The sequence below is a fragment of the Suncus etruscus genome, chromosome 5 (assembly GCF_024139225.1).
Source record: "Suncus etruscus isolate mSunEtr1 chromosome 5, mSunEtr1.pri.cur, whole genome shotgun sequence".
Classification (NCBI taxonomy): domain Eukaryota; kingdom Metazoa; phylum Chordata; class Mammalia; order Eulipotyphla; family Soricidae; genus Suncus; species Suncus etruscus.
The window spans coordinates 155994213-156015099 of record NC_064852.1 but is presented as its reverse complement, the minus strand read 5'-3'; the positions used below and the strand labels follow the sequence as shown (position 1 = coordinate 156015099).

The 20887-nt window shown below is 52.0% G+C and overlaps 1 protein-coding gene across 7 annotated transcripts in view; it reads left to right on the top strand.

The window, feature by feature from the left end:
- The window catches only part of PTK2 (protein tyrosine kinase 2), a 125918-nt gene that overhangs the window by 45360 nt on the left and 59671 nt on the right, over positions 1-20887 (top strand). For all 7 annotated transcript variants that reach the window (XM_049773859.1, XM_049773864.1, XM_049773862.1 and 4 more), the window contains 6 exons: positions 6258-6337; positions 7139-7201; positions 14336-14390; positions 17525-17665; positions 18247-18324; positions 20018-20125. In XM_049773859.1, the coding sequence (XP_049629816.1) occupies positions 6258-6337; positions 7139-7201; positions 14336-14390; positions 17525-17665; positions 18247-18324; positions 20018-20125 (525 nt within the window). The remainder of the gene's footprint in view (positions 1-6257; positions 6338-7138; positions 7202-14335; positions 14391-17524; positions 17666-18246; positions 18325-20017; positions 20126-20887) is intronic.

Sequence of the window (20887 nt, the reverse complement as noted above, 5' to 3'; positions counted from 1 at the left end):
GGTGGTGCTACAAGCCTCGGATCATCCTGGCAGTGCTTGAGCATCTCTGGGCCTACGCCTAACAGTGCTAGGGTTGGGGTAGGGGGCTCTGTGTGGCAAGGACCCAACCAGGGACCATATATCCTGCATCCCACACTGACCAAAGTCCACACAGTGGAGAGCCCAGATGCCATTCTGCACCCCACTTCCATTCGCTCCTTTCAGTCATGATGGACCTCAGCCTGAGGCCACGCAGGAGGGAGACCCAGAATGGGGGAGACCACAAAGGGTAAGGAGGGTTTTCAGAGTAATGAAGTGACATGACCTTAATGTTTCTGGCCTTGAGCTTCGCCTTCTGGTATCACAACATTGGTGATTTTATAAGTAAAACGTAGAACGTTTCCTGAATTGTTTTGTGTGGGAGCCACACCCAGCCATGATCAGGGCTCACTCCTGGCTCAGTGCTCAGGGTTGACTCCTGATGCACTTGGTATGCCAGAGGCTGCTGCCTGACTCTGACAAGAAAGGGGTTTTCTGGAGACTGGATTTAATGGGGGAACAGGAGGCAGGGTAGGGAGGCCAGCCTTACAGCCAACCACAGGCAGAGAGGGGGGTGGTGGTGGGGAGAAGTTGGGACCTAGGCAAATATTCAGAGAGGACTAGAGATGAAGATAGCAGAAACAACCAACAGTTTTTTGCAGTGAATCTGTCCTGGACATGCAGCCAGCTCCTGGGAGAAACTGCCAGCCAGCAGCAGCAGTGCTGCTGCCACCACTGCCTCCCCCCACCACCAACTTGAGTTGGGGATTATATACTCCTGGGCAACTGCCTCTAAATGACAGTTACCAGGGGTTTGTTTTCAAGGACTAGACCCTTTTATGACAGTTATGGCAGTGTAACCCAAGACTGTAGATCATATGAGATGCTGTGGGTCAAACTGAGGTTGGCTGCATGCAAGACCAGGCAACCCCCCTGTGGCTTTGCTCTAGCCCTTGAACACTGATATTTTCTTTTTTTTTTTTTTTTTTTTTTTTTGGTTTTTGGGCCACACCCTGTGACGCTCAGGGGTTACTCCTGGCTATGCGCTCAGAAGTTGCTCCTGGCTTCTTGGGGGACCATATGGGACGCCGGGGGATCGAACCGCGGTCCGTCCTAGGCTAGCGCAGGCAAGGCAGGCACCTTACCTCCAGCGTCACCGCCCGGCCCCGAACACTGATATTTTCATCTGGCTTGTGGGACCCTGTGGTGTTGGGTTTGACATGTATCTCCTGCAACAGAGCAGGCACACTGGTCCTTTGAATCTTTCCTTAGTCCACAAAGTGGGGTTGGCTTTGTGCTGCTCAAGTGGTCTAGGGACTCCATGGTGATTCTCGGCCAATCAGGCCGGGGGACTTGATGTTCAAAAGCCGGGTGGGGGGGGGCCGGGCGGTGGCGCTGGAGGTAAGGTGCCTGCCTTGCCTGCGCTAGCCTAGGACGGACCGCAGTTCGATCCCCCGGCGTCCCATATGGTCCCCCAAGAAGCCAGGAGCAACTTCTGAGCGCATAGCCAGGAGTAACCCCTGAGCGTCACAGGGTGTGGCCCAAAAACCAAAAAAAAAAAAAAAAAAAAAAAAAACAAAAGCCGGGTGGGGGGATAGGAGGCCATGTGGTGCTGGGAATGGAGCCTAAGCTGGATACACACAAAAACACTACTCACTACCCCGACTGCCACTAAAGTGGTTGTAGTTGTTGATTTTACCTGTCAATCTTACAATCTATCGATCAGTCTTATTTATTTAGGCTTTTGGTCCACATATGGCAGCGTCAGGGATTACTCCTGGCTCTACTATACTCAGAAATCACTCCTGGCAGGCTTGGGGGACCCTGTGGGATACCAGGAATATACATGAGTTCTTCCTGGGTAGGCTGCGTGCAAGGCAAACACCCTCCTGCTGTGCTATTGCTCTGGGGTTTTTTTTTTTTTGGGGGGGGGGGGGTCCACACCTGCCAGCGCTCAAGGTTCCTCCTGGCTCTACACTCAGAAATTGCCCCGGCAGGTTCAGGGGACCCTATGGTATGCCAGGATTCAAACCACCGTCGTTCTGCATGCAAGGCAAACGCCTTACCACTGTGCTATCTCTCCAGTTACTTTTTTTTTTTTTTTTTTTTGGGTTTTTGGGTCACACCCGGCAGTGCTCAGGGGTTACTCCTGGCTGTCTGCTCAGAAATAGCTCCTGGCAGGAATGGGGGACTATATGGGACACCGGGATTCGAATCAACCACCTTTGGTCCTGGATAGGCTGCTTGCAAGGCAAACACCGCTGTGCTATCTCTCCAGGCCCAAGTGAGTGTATTTTTTTTTTTTTTTGGTTTTTTATTTTGGGCCACACCCGGTGATGCTCAGGGGTTACTCCTGGCTGTCTGCTCAGAAATAGCTCCAGGCAGGCACGGGGGACCTTATGGGACACCGGGATTCCAACCAATCACCTTTGGTCCTGGATCGGCTGTTTGCAAGGCAAACGCTGCTGTGCTATCTCTCCGGGCCCCTCCAGTTACTTTTTTTAAATACCATGTACAAAAGTTCCTGTGCTTCTGCACACGGGTTCTCAGCCCTAACAATGTGCATGTGTGCTCACCCTGAAGGTGCTCCAGTCAGGTTCTGGGTGTTTGTTGGGGCCACCTGTTGTGGCTCTGGTCTGCCATGTTCCAGGGCATGTGAGCCCACACTGACTAATGAGAGGCTCAAGGAGGCAGTGGGCAGGCTTGCGCGGTAGCAGTGCTGCTTGCAGTGTAAAGGTTCCATCCCGGTGCCGTCAGGAGCTCTCGGTCCATTGGGCCTGATCTTGAATAGGCGCCTTTGGAAAATGCTGAAGATTTTAGCTCAAGATGCCTGGGTCTAAGCTGGGCTGGCCCCCAGGTGCACCTACAAATACCTTCAGATTTACTAGGAACATCCCCCTTTTGCCTCTTGTTTTGTTTTTTTTGGGGCCATACCTGGGGTCACATGCACTCAGGAATTACTCCTGGCAGGCTTGGGGAACCATATAGGGATCGAATCCAGGTTGGCCGTGTGCAAGGCCAATGTCCTAACCTCTGTGCTCTCGCTCTGGCTCCTCCATTGGCTCTTTAAATTGTTCATGTAGGCCTTAGGAGATAAACTGGAGCCTTTGCCTTGTACACACATGACCCTGAGTTTTGTCTCTGGTACTGCACAGTCCCCCTGAGCACTGTGGGTAATCCCTGGAGGTCCAGCACTGCTGAGGCTCGCTTAGCCCTGAATCCTCAGCCTCTCACAGCTAGACCAGAGTTCGTGTAGTGACCGAGTGCCCCTGAGAAAGGCCATCGTGTTAAGCTTGATGTCTCTAGTGGTTTATGGGACTTGGGGAGCTGTGCCCGGAGCGTTTGGACCCCATCTGTGTTTTTGCCTCCTGCTGCTGTTGGGGAGGTGGCAGAGCTGGTTGGCATTTGGCCAGGCCATCTGTTAACTGCTTTTTTGGCAAGTTTCATGTTCTTGGGGGAGGCTCCATGGGCCATTGGAGGAGATTTAGAGGAGTCCAGAGAACTCTCCCCCCTCCCCCCACGGTTTTTGAGAGCAACTTTGAGAAGTTTTTCCCCCGAAAGAATCTTGTGTGTCTGGTCCGAGCAGTGGAGGAAGGGGAAGGAGATGAGGTGGGAGGCCCGTGGCTCAGCAACTCCGGCTTCTGCGTTGGCAGACAGGGCTTCCTGCATTTCCTCTCCCGACGCAGGGGTCTGAAATCTGTTGGGAGAGCTTCTGCCTAGCTGAGGAGTTCTGCCTGGATGACGTATGGCTTGGGAGGACCAGGGGCTTGGAAAACTCCTTCAGTACCTGGAGTTCCTCTTGCATGCTCGCTCTAGAGCTGTCATTGGGGGCTGGTGGGGGCTGAGGGGGTGAGGATTAGCTGCTCTGGGCTTGCACACACTGGTCTGTCTCAAAGACCGCAGCAGCCCAGAAGTTTTCTAACTGGTGGAACACCCAGAACCAGCAGCGGGGAAGGATGAGCCACCGCACCTCCGGGCCCTCTGCAGGGGCAGGCGGGGTTCAGCCGGGTGAGTTCCCAGGGAGTTGAAGGCAGCTGGCTGAGTGGGGTGTGTTTGGAGGCTTCAGAACGATCCAGAAGGTGGACATAGGAAGTTGGGAATTGGTGTCTGCAGCTGAGGCCCTAAATAAGTATTTTTGCTCCAGCTTGTAGATGTAAAGTTGAACATCAAGCAGCAAAATGAATGGCTTTATGAGATACTTAATAACAAGAGACAGCGAAGTGAAGGGTGTTAGGAAATACCTAATAATAAGAGGCATGGTGCATGTCCTTAAAATTTCTTGAGGCCGGAGAGATAGCACCATGGTAGGGCGTTTGCCTTGCATGCAGCTGACTCGGGAGGAACCCGATTCGATTCCCGGCATACCATATGGTCCCTAGCCTTCCAGGGGCAATTTCTGAGTGCAGAGCCAGGAGTAACCTCTGAGCAATGCTGGGTGTGGCCCCAAAACCAATCAATAAAATAATTAAATAATTTGGGGGGGGTATTTGGGGCCTGACCCGTTGATGCTAGACACTCAGAAATCACTCCTGGCTTGGAAGGCCATACGGGATGCCAGGGGATCAAACTGTGGTCCATCCAAGGTCAGACGCGTGCAAGGCAAATGCCCTACCGCTGCACCACTGCTCTAGCCCTAAAATCAATAATATTAAGGGGCTGGAAATAGCACGGCTAGGAGGGCGTTTTTCTTGTAGGTGGCTGACCTGGGTTCAAACTCCAACATCCCATATCACTAAGAGTAATTTCTTCAACATCCCATATTATTAAAAGTAATTTTTGACCACAGAGCCAGGAGTAACTCCTAAGTGCTGCTGGGTATGCCCTCCCCCCCCCCAAAAAAACCCATAATATAAAAATGGAGGATGGGGCCAAAGAGAAAACAAGGTCTGAGTACCCATTTCATGAGCAGGAGGCCTGGATCTGATCCTAGTTCTGTATGGTCCCCTGAGGACCACCTGGAGTGGCCCCAAACCCAAAATTAAGACAGTTGAGTGCAGTTGTTCACTGAAGGTCTCCTGATGAACAACAGAGTTCCTTTCTAAGCCATGACTAACATTATACTGAATTGAGGTTTAGAATGAATGTTTTCCTAATTCTGTTCCCAGGGCAGTGGTTCCCTCAGCACCACCAGGTGTTGTTCATTAACCCCTGCAAAAGAGAATTAAAAATAAACCAGATTGAATCAATTAAGGATGCTGATCTGTGATTTATCAGGGAACTCCTCCCCACTCTTTTTTTTTTTGGGGGGGGGTTGTTTTTTGGGTCACACCCAGCAGCACTCGGGTTGTTACTCCTGGCTCTATGTGCAGAAATTGCTCCTGGCAGGCTCGGGGGGCCATATCGGGATTCGAACCACCGTCCTTCTGCCTGCAAGGCAAAATGCCTTCCCTCCATGCTATCTCTCTGGCCCATCTTCCCACTCTTACTTTTAGGTACCCTGGCGATGCTCAGGGATCACTCCTAGTGCTGGTGCAGGGCACCATATGGGATGCTGGGATGGAACCGGGGCTTGCTGTATTCAAGCCAACATCTTCCCCACTGTGCTATCGTTTCAGTACCTATAAGGAGTATTCATTTCCGTTTTACCTTTGACAGTGTGCCCCTCCCCCTCGTGGGTCCCCTTAGACCTGGCGGCAGCTGCCATGCCCTGCCCTTGTCATTGGTGATATCAATCTGACAGTAGATACTTGTTGAGCCTGCAGAGTACTCAGGCAGAGGTGCCCTGAGTGCAGAGCTTAGATGAACTGAAATGGGGCCGTTCACTTTGCCCCATTCTGAGGCTGCGAGTGCTGCTGATACAAAGGTTGGCTGGGGGAAGGCTAGGGTCTCTCGGTCTCCCCTTGGACAGCATGGGAGAGGATGTGGCAGGAAGTCAGGGAAAGCTTGCCTTTTCTCAGCAGCCCTTCTAACCACAGAGGGTGGGTGACATGTGTGTTCTTCCCCGTATCTGTTTTTTTCTTTTTTGTTTTTGGGTCATACCCAGCAGTGCTCAGAGATTACTCCTGGCTCTACGTTCAGAAATCGCTCCTGGCAAGCTCAGGGGACCATATGGGATGCCGGGATTCGAACCACCAGCCTTATGCATGCAAGGCAAAATGCCTTACCTCCATGCTATCTCTCTGGCCCCTTCCCCGTTTCTGACTCTTCCTCCTGGTTGCAGCCAATGAAAAGGTAGTCACCTGCAAGTAGAGGGTGCAACACCCTGCAACAGCAGTCTGTGTCTCATGTGTCTCTTGTAGGTAAAGAGCGATTACATGTCGGAGATGGCTGACCAAGTGGACCAGGAAATTGCTTTGAAATTGGGTTGTCTCGAAATACGGTAAGGAGGGCCCTCTCCCTCTGTCTAGGGAGGCTCCGTGGGCCATGGAGGAGAGGCATCGCCCCCCATCTCAGAGTAGTTGAGAGAACTATATGTTTCTTTATGGTTTCAGGGAACCTCCCCAGCCCTCCCCCCCAAACCCTCTCACCTCCTGGCTCTTCTGGTGTCCTTGATGCATGAGCTGGAAAGATGGGCTGGGGTGAAGATACTGCATGTTGCACACCCTGGCTCAATCCCCAGCACCCCTGGGTATGGCCCCAGCCCAGAAAAGAGGAGAGGATCCCCCCACTCACAGAGCGATCTATACCGCTTGTATGCCCATTTTCAATCTAGTCCCCCTATTTTAAGAAGACCAAAGAAAAGTGACCAGGATGTCAAGGGCAAAAATGCTCCCCCAGTCAGCTGCCACACTGACCGCTGCCTGATGACAATCATTTGGTGGTTGGTGTTGTCCCTGCACCCCAGGACAGTGAAGCCATCTGTGGCCCCCTAAGTCCCCATGTTTCACACACACTTTATGGACTTGGGTCCTTCTACCCTGCATGGCCCTGGTATGGCTCCAGGATCCCATGGTCGTCACCCTAAGTGACATGGGTCCCTTGCTGTTGCCACTGAGTCCCTCACTGTAGCTGCTGTACTGGCACTTGAGGAGGGACAGACCAGCTGTGACGGTTACAGTCAGGGCACCCACCACCGAGCCTGACCCTTGGGGCCTGGGTCTGGTTGGGGGGGGGCATGATGCTAGGTGTCCAAGCTGTGCATAGCCTGTCACTTGTTGAAACCACGTCTTCTTGATTTCAGGCGATCATACTGGGAGATGCGAGGCAATGCCCTGGAGAAGAAATCGAACTACGAAGTGCTAGAGTGAGTATCTGAGTCTCCGCAGGCTCCAGGCTCTGTTCTTTGCTCTGTAGGCCCGACCCTCCTTGGAGGCCCGTCTGCAGTTTGCGGTTTCTCTGGGGTTCTTCTCTGGGACGCAGCTCCCAGAGCCACGGGGCACGAGAGCTTTCATATTTAGTCAGGGTAAGGAATAATCCCTGGGGCAGAGACATGGTACAGTGAGGAGGGTAATACTTACCTTGACTCCGGCTGACGTGGGTTTGATCCCTGGCATGCCATTTCGCAACCCTCGCCACCCCACCCCAACAGAGCCTCTGGGCCAGGAGTAACTGGAGTATTGCTGGGTATGGCCCCAAAACAAAACCAAAAAAGAAAAGTAAAGAATTCCTGAAGACATTGTATTAGAAAACATTGAAATGTGTTGGTTAGTGTCTTAAGACCAATTAATATCCATGGCATGTGCATAATAATAAACTTTGTTGTCATTATAGATTTAATTGTATTGGAAAGCATTTTCACTTCTGATTTATATTAAGCTCTAAAATATTAAGATCACCCCCTTTATTCCAGGAAATTCTGGAGGTTCTTGTTGCTCTGATATCAGAAATTTTTTTTTTTTTTTGGTTTTTGGGCCACACCCGTTTGACGCTCAAGGGTTACTCCTGGCTATGTGCTCAGAAATCGCCCCTGGCTTGGGGGGACCATATGGGACGCCGGGGGATCGAACCGCGGTCCTTCCTTGAGCTAGCGCTTGCAAGGCAGACACCTTACCTCCAGCGCCACCTACCCGGCCCCTGATATCAGAAATTTTAAACCTTTTCCCAACAGTGAAATTAAGTTGTTTATCTTAGATTATATTGGGTTATTTTTTTTTTTTAAACTTTATTGATTGATTGGTTTTTGGGCCATAGCCAGCGTTGCTCAGGGGTTACTCCTAGCTCTGCACTCAGAAATCGCTCTGGCAGGCTGGGGGCCCACATGAGATGCTGGGAATCAAACCGGATCCCTCCCGGTGCAGCTACATGCAAGGCAAATGCCCTACCACTGTGCTATCTCTCCGGCCCCTATATTAGGTTATTTTAAATGCAGTTAAACGAGGCTGAAAGCTTGAACTGAAAGTTGTATGCTTCATCTTTGATGCCTCAGTGAAAGCCTGTACGTTTATTGTTGCTAGACTGGGTCTGCTGTGTTTCAGCAGCAGCTTTGATTTCAGGCCCTGCTCTTTCTGCCTTGGTCTCTGCCACCCCCACATCACCCCATCTGATGGTGCCTCGTTGAGTATCTCGAACCCTGATCTAGTTCTGGCACTGCTGGGCATCTGGGGAGAGAGAGCCTGACGCGTAGCTGGGCTAAGCACTGTCTCAATGACACAATGACACAATGACGGTGCGACTCCCAGATGCTCTGTGAAGAGACGGCCTCACTCTTACAAGCAAGAGGAGGAAATGGCCAGCAGCGAGGTGAAGATGGCCGTCTCAGGAATTCGAGTGTGTGAAGATGGGGTGTGCAAGGAGCCCAGGAGAGGCCTCACCCTGCCTGTCCTCAGGGGCCCACTGGCTGTAAGGGTCTTCTACTCTCCTGAGCCGGCCACAGTGGTGCTCAGTGTCCTTGAGGAATGAGTGGTGAGGGGGTGTCTGCGGGCCCCCCACCTCACCCTGTGGGGTGACAGCTGTCGGCTACAAACAGGGAAGAGAGAAACAGCTTTGGTGGGGCGGGGGGTGGGATGGGGGGTGGAGTTTCACTCAAGACCTGGCTTAGGTGAGTCCAAGCTTGCTCCAAAGCTGGGGTTGAATTATTTTGAACTTGAAGTATTTCTTTTATTTTGTTGTTGTTTTGGGGGCCACACCCATTGGTGCTCAGGCGTTATTCCTGACTGCACTCAGAAATTATTCCTAGCTATGTTCAAGGGACCAACCTGAACTGGCCGTGTGCAGCTGAGCTAGCACCCTCAGCACTGTGCTATCACTCCAGACCCATGGATATTTATTTATTTATTTAAATTTATTATTTTTGTTTTTGTATTTTGAGTTTTGGACCACACCTGGCAGCATTCAGGGGTTACTCCTGGTTCTGTGCTCAGAAATTGCTCCTGGCGGGCTCGGTGGTCCATATGGGAATCTGGGGTCTGTCCTGTGTTGGCCGCATGCAAGGCAATTGCCCTACTGCTGTGCTATCACTTCTGCCCCAGGATCCCTCTCCTTCATAAGAACTCGATTATTTCGCGAGCACCCGGGATCGATGCAGTGCCTTATAGAAATCAGATGCCAGAATTTAGACAAAGGCAGGGTTTCCTAACACAATCGAGTGTGCGTGGGAAAAAAAAAAAAAAGCATGATCTTTTTTGTTTGTTTTGTTTTGGGGCCACACCTGGGAACGCTTGGGTTACTCCTGGCTATGGGCTCAGAAGTAGCTCCTGGCTCTGGGGACCATATGGGATGCCGGGGATTGAGCCCAGGTCTGTCCTGGGTCAGCTGTGTGCAAGGCAAACGCCCTCTGTTGTGCTATTGCTCTGGCCCCAAATTGTATGATTTTTCTGAAAATGTACTCTGACCTGTGAACTGACCTCAGCATGACCTGTGCTTGTTGGGATCTCTCAATAGCATCTGGCCTCTCCCCAATGCACTATTGTGAGCAGATCCCAGACACCAACCAAGTGGCAATAATTGCATATTCAGTGCATATCAGGCCTCTAGGTCCTGGAGCATATAGATGGATTTGCTTTATGGGCTCTTTGTAGTGCTAATGTGGTTTCAAGAACACACTGATTTTTTTCAAGATGTCAAACTTGCTTAGAGAGAGGAAAGATGGGGAATGTATTTGACAGAGAACATGGGCTTTGAAAAGCAGCCAAGAACACTTAAAAATTGTGTTAATGAATTGCGGGTCATACCTGGTGGTGCTCACGGGTTATTCCTGGCTCTGTGCCAGGAATCACTCCTAGCAGGCTCCGGGGACCAGATGGGACGCTGGGGATCAAACCTAGATAGACCATGTGCAAGACCAGCAAGCACCCTATCATTCTGTCCCCTCCCACCCCCCATTTTAATTTTTTTTCTCAGTAGGTTGAAGATATACTTTGTTACAGGAGACTTGGGCTTGAGCCCTGGTAACAAATGGTCCCCTGAGCATGGGAGGAGCCCTGGAGCACCACCAGTGTGATCCCAAACAAGCAGAACCCCAGCATTCTTTCCGGAGAGCATGAGGACTGCCTTTCCTGGCATCTTTGTCTCTGGACATGGACTGAGGGGCTGGGCAGGTGTTGATCTTGCATGCCTTGACCCTGTTCAGTCCATGGCACCACATGGTCTTCCAGTCTCTTCTAGAGCAGCCCTGGAGGCCCCAGAACTCGCATTTGTGCATCATTGGCTCTTTTGTTTGTTCGTTTGTTTGTTTTGTTTTTGGGTCATACCCGCAGCGCTCAGGGGTTACTTCTGGCTCTGCATTCAGAAGTTGCTCCTGGCAGGCACGGGGGACTATATGGGATGTTAGGAATAGAATTACCGTTCGTCCTGGGACAGGACAGGACAGGACAGCAAACGCCGTACTGCTGTGTTATCGCTCCCATCATTGACCCCTTGGACTGAGAGAGCCTCAGAGTCAGCCCACACCTGAGTCTTGCTTCGGGAGGCAGGAGAACAACCTCATAAGAAGAGAGAGAAAGGAGAATCTGAGGGTCCCCCCAACCCCCGCCAGGGTCTTTTGCTTGGTACTTTGGCCCTTTATTGGTAAGCAAAGAAGCAGGAAGCTTCTCTCCATAGGTTCATTTTGTTTTTAGTGTTGAGTGATGACTTCTGTTTTGGTTTTGTGTTTTTGTTTTTGTGTGGTTTTTGGGACACACCCAGCAGTTCTCAGGGTTTTTTTCTGGCTCCGTGCTCAGAAATTGCTCCTGGCAGGCACGGGGGGACCATATGGGACGCCAGGATTCCAACCGATGACCTTTTGCATGAAAGGCAAAACGCCTTACCTCCATGTTATCTCTCCGGCCCCATGACTTCTGTTTTTTGTCCAAAAGTTGCTAAGTTGATTTCACCTGCCTTTGGCTGGTTTTTCTTTTCTCTTTTCATTGTTACAGTTCTGTCCCTTTGTGCTTAGCTGTAGTAATCTCATAAGGTATATGGGGCTTGATTTCTTAAATCTAGCTCATTTTTGGGCAGGTTGAATCTATTTCCTCTCATTGGGATAAGTGTTTTGAATTGGTTTGTCTTTATTTCTACCGTCCTTGTTGCATTAAATAATTAACGATGAGGCTGGATGGTGGAGGATACCATCCAGCCCACATGGCTCTGCAACCTCCATGCAGCCGGCGAGTTCCAGGCCCAGGTGAAATCACTCACACGCAGGCTTCAGGAAGAATCATCTTTATTTATGCTCTAGCCACCACAGGTGTGTGGCCTATGTTAACCTTTCAAGCATTCAGCAATATTTTGCTAGCCCTGCATCTTATCTCCTGTTAGCCATCTTCCCTTTGGGCTCCATGCGGCCCAAAGATCCAAAAGCCAGGAAGCCAAGCCGGGCCAAGAGAGAAACGGCCAAAGGCCCGAATCCCCTGGCTCAGAGGTTTATCTATCCTTTTCCAGACCCCTCCCAGAAATGGGAGGTCTTGCAGGTAGTTACACCTATTATCCGGTTCCCAAAACTCCTCCCAGATATGGGTGGGTCTTGGGGTACACCACACGTCCTTTCTTTTTTTTTTCTGGTAGTTGGGTGTGTGGATTTTGCTATTTATTTCTTGGTTGGTGCTTTTAGTTTTCTTTTTCTATAGATTTTTGAGTTTGGAAATGACCCAACAGTCATCAGTGCATACTGAGCTGTTCTGGAGTCTTAGTCCTTCAGCTCTTCCCTTTTCTCTGAGATTCACTCCAGGCACAGGCTCCTGGACACCTTTTCAGTTTCAGCTTTCCTTTCAGACCCATCATGGACAGTTTTCCCCATCCGGGCCCTGACGCAGAAGCTCTTTCCTGTCAGGGCCCCAACGGGGAAGCTCCTGTGCTCTGTTGATTGTCCTGTGCCTGTGCTGGGCCCCTCCCTCCCTTGGACCTGTCACCGTGTTCCCTGCACCCTGCAGGCAGAGCTTTGAGTGCTCTTGCCCTGCTGGCCACTGAGTATAGCTGATGCCCCTTGATGCAGGTCAGCTGTCCCTGTGGAAGTCACCTCCTGTCAGCACTTGGCTTTTGATGGCGGCAGCTGCACTGTTCCCTCTCTGTGTGTCTCACTCTTGTGTTCGTGTGGGGTGTGGGGTACCCATGGTCCCGAGCTGTCTGCCACCCAGTGGTCCCAGGGTGCCTCCCCTCATGGAGTCCTGTCACCACACACAGTGCAGCTTCCCCATGGACAGTGACCCCAGATGATCCTCTCTTCGCTGTATCCTGCTGCTCCAAGTCCAGGTGCTACTGTGAATTTTGTTTTTGTTTTTGTTTGTCTTTTGGGCCACACCCGGCGGTGCTCAGGGGTTACTCCTGGCTGTCTGCTCGGAAATAGCTCCTGGCAGGCACGGGGGACCCTATGGGACACCGGGATTCGAACCAACTACCTTTGGTCCTGGATCGGCTGCTGGCAAGGCAAACGCCGCTGTGCTGTCTCTCCGGCTACTGTGAATTTTTACTTTTTGTTTTTGGGTCACACCCGGCAGCACTCAGGGCTTTCTCCTGGCTCTGTGCTCAGAAATCACTCCTGGCAGGCACAGGGGACCATATGGAATTGCCAGGATTTGAACCGCCTTTTGTCCTGGATGGGCTGTGTGCAAGGCAGACACTCCGCTGCTGTACTATCTCTCCAGCCCCTGCTGCTGCGAATTTACTTTCACTGAGAAGTTGGGGCACAGCATCTCCCTGGCCGCAGGGCTGAGAACTGGGGAACGCCTCCTGGGGATTGGGGACCCTGTGCAGTGCCAGGGTGGAGGGAAGCCACCCTGGCTGGGTCTTACCTATCCACGGGAAAACCCCCCCCCCCCGGAATCCTAAGTTCTGCTTGAAATGCCCCGTGGCAGGTGTATTCCTAGCCCCTTTGTCCCCAAAGTCCCTGAGCCCCTGCCTCTATGTCCTTGGGCCCCTTCAGCCCCTGTCCCAGAGCTACACACCCACATCCTCTTGTCTTAAGGCATGTGACTGCCATCTAGTGGCCAGAGTGCATGGTCACAGATCCCACAGTAGGTAGAAACTGGTGCTGGCTTCTTGTGCTGAATCTTTGAGGGTCTGATGAGACCAAAACATCTTGTGCTGGGATCTGTAGACTGTCACGGTGATTTTTGACATTTACACAGTATTCGCTTAATTTCTTTCTCTGTAAACCTTTTTTGGGTATAGCAACCTTTTAATAAAAAGTGCTTTTTTGGGGGGGGAGCCACACCCCATGATGCTCAGGTGTTACTTTTGGCTATGTGCTCAGAAATCGCTCCTGGCTTTGGGGACCATATGAGATGCCTGAGATCAAACCACAGTCCATTCTGGGTCAGCTGCATGTAAGGCAAATGCCCTAACACTGTACCATCGCTCCAGACCTCAAAAATGCTTTCTAGGATTTGGGTTTTTGCCTTAATTCAAGATATAAAAAGTCTCTTAGTATATTCCCAAAATTCATTATCCACTTGGCACTGATGGGGCTGGGGGCTATACTGTGCTATGTGAAGAGCTCTGGAACCTTCCACCACTCATCTCAGAGTACAGTGCTAGACCTACTTTGCTTCCCAAACAGTCCACCGGAGAATAAGTACCTTAAGCTGCTTCTGTGCTCCTGCAGCAGAGCCATTATCTTAACAGAGTGGGCATGGTAGCATGTGGTACTTGTCAATTCTCTGTGTATCAGGAAGGACACTAGGAGCCATGGTACATTTTGTTTTTTTGTTTTTTTTGTTTGTTTGTTTTTTGGTCACACCCGGCAGTGCTCGGGTTACTCCTGGCTCTACGCTCAGAAATCACCCCTGGCAGGCTGGGGGAACCATATAGGATCTTGGGATTCGAACCACCAGCCTTCTGCATGCAAGGCAAACAACACCTTGTCTCCTTTCTATCTCTCCGGCCTCCCATGGTACATTTTAACTCACTTCTCTACATTTTAGGATGAGCATTGAAGGCAGTGGTACTTACTAACACACTTCTCTCTACATTTCAGGAAAGACTTTGGGGACTGTGGTGTTTGTTAACTTACTTCTTTCTGTTTCAGGAAGGATGTGGGTTTGAAGCGGTTTTTCCCTAAGAGTTTACTGGATTCTGTCAAGGTAAGCCCACTTGCTTGAGTGGAATTAGATGTCCACGTGATGCATAATTCCTCACCTCAGATACCCCACCCGTGTGGGGAAGACAGGGTGCAGAGCCCTGGGACTGAGGCCAGAGGTGCAAGGGCTGCTCACCCCAAGAGTGTCCCCTGCCAGTCCCATGGAGGGAATGGGCAGGGCACTCTCTCCTCGGCTCTGCTTCTCCCTGGCACTTGACTTCTGGAGCTAATGGTGTAGATCGTTCTTGCTTTCTTAAGTGGCTGTCCAGTGCCTGGGTAACAAGATGCAGTGTTTCCCCATTCACAAGCAGATTCACCAGCAGAAGAACCCCCACTTCCACTCCTTTTTGGGGGGTTGGGCCATGCCCAGTGTCACTCGGGTTACTCCTGGGGCTGGAGCAGGTGGCGCAAATGGTAGGGCGTTTGCCTTGCATGTGCTAACCTAGGACGGACTGCAGTTCAATTTCCTGGTGTCCCATATGGGCCCCCAAGCCAGGAGCGATTTCTCAGCGAATAGCCAGGAGTAACCTGAGTGTCACTGGGTGTGGCTGCCAAACAAAACAAAAGTCACTCCTGACAAGCTCAGAGGACCATGTGGGAAACCCAGATTAAACCCAGGTTTGTCGGGCCTGGAGAGATAGCACAGCGGTGTTTGCCTTGCAAGCAGCCGATCCAGGACCAAAAGGTGGTTGATTCGAATCCCAGTGTCCCATATGGTCCCCCGTGCCTGCCAGGAGCTATTTCTGAGCAGACAGCCAGGAGTAACCCTGAGCACTGCCGGGTGTGGCCCAAAAACCAAAAAAAGGAAAAAAGAAAAAAAAACAAAACCAGGTTTGTCTCAGATCCGTCCTAGGTCGGCCGCGTGCAAGGAAACATCCTCCCACTGTGCTATTGCTTTGTTCCCCCCTTCCACTTTTTTTTTTGTGTGTGTGTGTGGTTTTTGGGTCACACCCAGCAGTGCTCAGGGGAAACTCCTGGCTCCATGCTCAGAAATTGCTCCTGGCAGGCACAAGGGACCATATGGGAAGCAGGATTCTCACTGATGACCTTCTGCATGAAAGGCAAACTCCTTACCTTCATGCTATCTCTCCGGCCCCACTCCTACTCTTGAGCGCCAGTGGTCATTGAACCTGAGGGTTGGGCTAGCACAGCTCCCCATCTCCCAGCCTTTCTGGTATGTGTAGGCCTGAGGGGCCCCTCTGATGTGGCCCCTGTGAGCTGTTGGGTGCACAGTGCCCAGAGGAGCTACTGGGAAGGGCCATCCTGCCTTTTTTTGGGGGGGGGAATGGGGTTTGGCCACACCTGGTGACGCTCAGGGATTACTTCTGGCTTTGCACTCAGAAATTGCTCCTGGTTTGGGGGACCATATGGGATGGCGAGGGATCAAACCGCTGTCTGTCCTAGGCTAGCACGCTCAAGGCTTGCGCCACCACTCCAGCCCCGGGCCATCTTGCTTTTAACTTGACTTTCCTTTTCCCATCCAGCTCATGCCTGTCGAAGCATTGGCCAAGACCTGGTAGACTGACAGGAAAGTTTTAGTAGCTCAGAAAAGCTGAGTAGCAGCCACTTCTGTGGCTCAGCCTGATCCCATGGCTCGCTCTCGCTCAGTTTCAAAGATTGTGGGGCTCCATGGTTCTCCCTGTGGCCAGCTCACTCGCCACCTGGTGGCAGTGTAGTCTGTGCCCCACTTTTTTGGGCCAGGCAGGGGCAGAGTAGATGGGGATACTATAAATAAAGAACAGGCTTGCTTGTCTGTCAGTGCTGGGAGTGTGTTGGTTCGCATCAGGAGATTTTAGAAAGGTGCAGTTGGTGATGTACTCTCACAGAGAAAGCAGGAAAGACCTTGGGCTTCCCGAGATCCCAGGAGGTACCTCCGGGTTTTCTGTTCGTCCAGTTTGGAGCTTGCATACCCTGGTGGACTCCTCTAGGGACAGGCTATAGGATAATCTGGTGTCCATCCCGTCCTGTCAGTGCCCTAGATGTCAGAGCCACTGTCCCTCAATACTTGGGCCTCTGACTTCTCTTCACAGTGGTTTGTGCTGGGCAGTATGTGGAGCTTGCAGGAAGCAGACCCTGTCCCAGACACATTGGTGAGACAAACCTGTGAAACCAGCGCTGCAGCTGTGGGCAACACGGTGGTATTTGCTGGTCACATTCAGTCCAGGGCTGAAGTCATGGGTCAGCCCCTCAGTCTTCGCTGGTGATGCAAGCATACCTGCCTCTCGGCATCTCCGTAGCTCACATGGCCCTTCTCTAGACTAGGACTTAGTCCCTGGTTCCTTGATGAGTATTTGGGGCAAGAAAAAGGCCAGACCCAGCTAGCTGCTCTGCCTTCACTCTGGACAGCTCATCCCTATTGAAGGACAGCAGAGCACAGCGTCCTCCCCTTCCCCTTGCAGAGCACAACCCTCTCCCCCATTCTCCTGCAGTTCAGTGCACTACTCTTCCCTCTAGCGTGCAATGTGAGGGTTTGAGCAGGCTGGGATCCAGAAAACCCTCGTGGAACCAGCTGATGAAGGGTCTTTAGGGTCGACTCCTGCAGGCTACAGTCTGTGCATGGCTTCCTTGCAGCTTCATGGTTCAGATACAAGGCTCATACTCAGTGGACAGGGGATCATGCCTAGCATGCTTGGGGGTCTGAGTTCGAACCTTGCAACATCCTCCCCATTGGCCCTGAGCAGTGCCACACTCCCCAGGCATGTTACCTCAGTCGCCATTCTCTGGTTTGTTACTACCCCTAGACTGAAACATCCTGCCTGCTTGGAGAGTTGCAGGTCATGGCCCTGGCCCCCTGAGCTCTGTTAAGGACCTTAAATGAAATGAAAGATGGCAGCTCAGTCCAGTGGACTGTCAACAGTGACCAGTGAAAGGAAAGGCCTGTGGGTTAGGATAAAGCACTGCCTCGCAAGTGGGAAGCCCTGGCACCAGCCAGTAGAGGGTTAAGGTGCCATCCCTACCCACGACTTAGAAAGGACATTCCCACTCATAACGGCATGGGTGTAAGTGGTGCCACAGACGCATCCCCTGTCAGTGGTCATTGCTGTGTGCCTGGCCCAAACCTTCCCCTGTCCATGGTCACTGCTGTGGGCTTTGCCTGCGAAGGTGGTGAGCCTTGTTCGTTTGTGTTTCACTCCTCAGGCCAAAACACTAAGAAAACTTATCCAGCAAACGTTCCGACAGTTCGCTAACCTGAACCGGGAAGAAAGTATCCTCAAGTTCTTTGAGATTCTGTCTCCCGTATACAGATTTGACAAGGAGTACTTCAAGTGTGCGCTGGGGGTGAGTGTGTACTGGGCGAGTGCTGGGGTAAGTGGGTGCTGTGGTGAGTGCACTGGGATGGCTGCACCGTGGGCGAGTGGGTCTGTCATGCAAGAGTGTTTGTCACACTGATTGGAAAGGCTGTGCACCTTTCACAACCTGAGAACCTTTTCTGTTTTTTGTATGGGACCTTTGTGTGTTCTTTGTATTCTGACAGAAAAGCCCTGCTGACTTTTAAGAGCTGAATCTTTTTTTTTTTGGGGGGGGGGGGTCACACCCAGCAGCACTCAGAGGTTACTCCTGGCTCTATGCTCCGAAATCGCTCCTGCCAGGCTCGGGGGACAATATGGGATGCTGGGATTCGAACCACCATCCTTCCGCATGAAAGGCAAATTCCTTACCTCCATGCTATCTCTCCGGCCCCTAAAGACTGAATCTTAAGCCTGTGATTCCCTGACCAGAATCTCCCACTTGTGTGTCTGAGCAGGCCCCAAGGGACTCGGGTGCCTGTCTGGCTCTGGGGTCAGATGTGTTCGTGGGTCTTCTTATAAGACGATTCTTTTCCCTTCCGCCTCTCTGCCCTCTGGTTTCCTCTTCCAAAGTCAAGCTGGATTATTTCGGTGGAACTGGCCATTGGCCCTGAGGAAGGCATCAGTTACCTCACAGACAAGGGCTGCAATGTAAGTGTTCCCTGCGCCATGTCCTCTCTGTCTCCCCATCCCTGTCCCCATGTTCCCTGCCTCCTGTCCTCTGGGCCATGCCCCACACCCATCCCTCTCCTCGGGACTCCTGGTCACTGTCCTGCCCAGCCCTCTCTGGCTCTGCTGTGCTGTGGGCAGACAGTCCTGATTCAGCTGTGCTTGTGGAGCCAGTTCAGCCTCTCCTGGACCCAGAGGCTTGGCTGTTCATCCCCCTGATGGGAGAGATGGCAGGATGAAACATCAGACCGCCTCCCACCCTGCTCCTAGCCAGTTGCCACCTGGAGACCAGAACTCAGATCCAAGGCTCATGTCCAGGGGACCAGTAGGTACCAGGACCCAGACCCAGGGCTTCTGTGTACCTCAGCTCTTTTCCTGGGCACCTTTTACTGCATCTCACAGTTTTCATGGGTGGCAGCCCCTGTTATATTTCCACAAAGTTTGTTTTTTTTGTTTAGAAAGTTCAGTCTTGGGGGCCAGGAAGGTGGCGCTAGAGGTAAGGTGTCTACCTTGCAAGCGCTAGCGTAGGACGGACCGCAGTTTGATCCCCTGGCATCCCATATGGTCCCCCCAAGCCAGGGGTGATTTCTGAGCGCATAGCCAGGAGTAACCCCTGAGCATCAAACGGGTGTGGCCCAAAAACCAAAAAAAAGAAAAAAGAAAGTTCAGTCTTGTTTGATTTTTTTTGTTTGTTTGTTTGTTTTGTTTTTTTTGAGCCACACCCGGAGGTGCTCAGGGGTTACTCCTGGCTGTCTGCTCAGAAATAGCTCCTGGCAGGCATGGGGGACCATATGGGACACCGGGATTCGAATCAACCACCTTTGGTTCTGGATCGGCTACTTGCAAGGCAAACGCCGTTGTGCAATCTCTCCGGGCCCAAGTCTTGTTTGATTTTTAAATAGCTTTGGAAATAGGCCACATACACCCACCCATTTTTTTGTTTGTTGGTTTGTTGGTTTGTTTTTTTGGCCATACCGGTGGTACTTGGATTACTTCTGTCCCTGCAGTCAGAAATCGCATCTGGCAGGCTCAGGGGACCATGTGGGGTGCCAAGGATCGAACCTGGGTTGGCCTTTGCAAGGCAAATGCCCTACCCGCTGTACTATTGCTCTAGTCCATGGGTTCCCCTATGTTGCTCTTTTATTCAAAGGTGATTCCTAAACCTTTTTGATCTGTTGGGGTCTTGATGGCTGTGAATAGGGTTGATTTGTATGAACGTGACCTTTAAAACGGGTTTTCATGGCTGAGATGTCCAGCTCTGAACCCAGGGAAAGTGTTCATAACAGAGAGCAGAGATGCTGTGGTGGTGGTAGTGGTGGGACAGTTAGGAGGCCCCGAGGGCCCTGGATTATCAGCTTGGCTCCTTCGTGTGTGGGAGCAGCCTGTTGACATCTCTCAGCTGTCACCTGTTTGCGGGTGTGTCGCCTGTTCCCGGCCTGTGGTCTGCTGGCTTACCTGCACGCACAGACCTTCCCGCCCTCCTGGGCCAGCTAGTCAGCACAAAGGTGCCGCCTAGTGTCTCCCATAGCTGACTTGTCACTCCTTCCCCTTGCCAGCCATGCCCCCCACATGCACCTGCTCCCCACCCTCTAGTCTTGGGGCCCAGGCTACACTACCAGGCATGCTGGAGGAGCCTGATGCCCGCCTGACCCACAGGCCACGCCTCTCTCCCCAGCCCACTCATCTGGCTGACTTCCACCAAGTGCAGACCATTCAGTACTCCAATAGTGAGGACAAGGACCGGAAGGGGATGCTGCAACTGAAGATCGCGGGTGCCCCCGAGGTAAGGGCTCCTCAGCCGGTCCCCCTCAGCCTTCCCTCATGTGTTGTGAGTGTCAGTTTGCGGCTGTGTGCTCGGGAATCCCCATGTTGTACTGCTTCCCTGTGTGTTGCTCCACCTATGCCACGCTGCCAGGTGCCCCACAGTTCTGGCACTTGCTATACTACCCAGGAGTCCATGGACGCTCTAGCATCCTGAGCAAAAGCCTTTTCTTGAGCATCCCCGTCATTTATGGAAGTGAGTATATCCCACACAGTTGATCCTGATGAGGCATGGGCTGCTGTCACATACCAGTGCCCCTGAGTTGATGTGACCTCTGAGAGATGGCCATGGCCTCTGAGCCCACCTGTACTGTTTGGTGATATCTGGCCCCCTCTTGACCCAGTGTCTGGGCGATGCTGTGGTATCTTGGTTTTAGAGCTCTGGTGCCAGAAGCCTTGGTTGGAAACGCCCTGTAGCGTCCTGCGCTGGCCTCCTTTTCACTGTCCCCAAATGAAAAGTGGGGCAGTGCCGCCGAGAGGGGCACTGTGGGTGTCGTGGGCCAGGAGGGAGCTTGGCTCTCCTGGAAGGGAGGGTCCTTCAGCCACTGCTCGGGGGCATTCAGCCACTTTGGACTCCCTGCTCCTGCCTATGCTGCTGTCTGGCTCTGGGCACCATGCACTGAACGTGCCAGAGAGCATTGGGCATCTACGTGCCAGATATTTTTTCTGGAAACGTTAGGGGGGGGGGTCACCGAAGGTTCTTCAGTAGCCTAGTTTCTAAAAC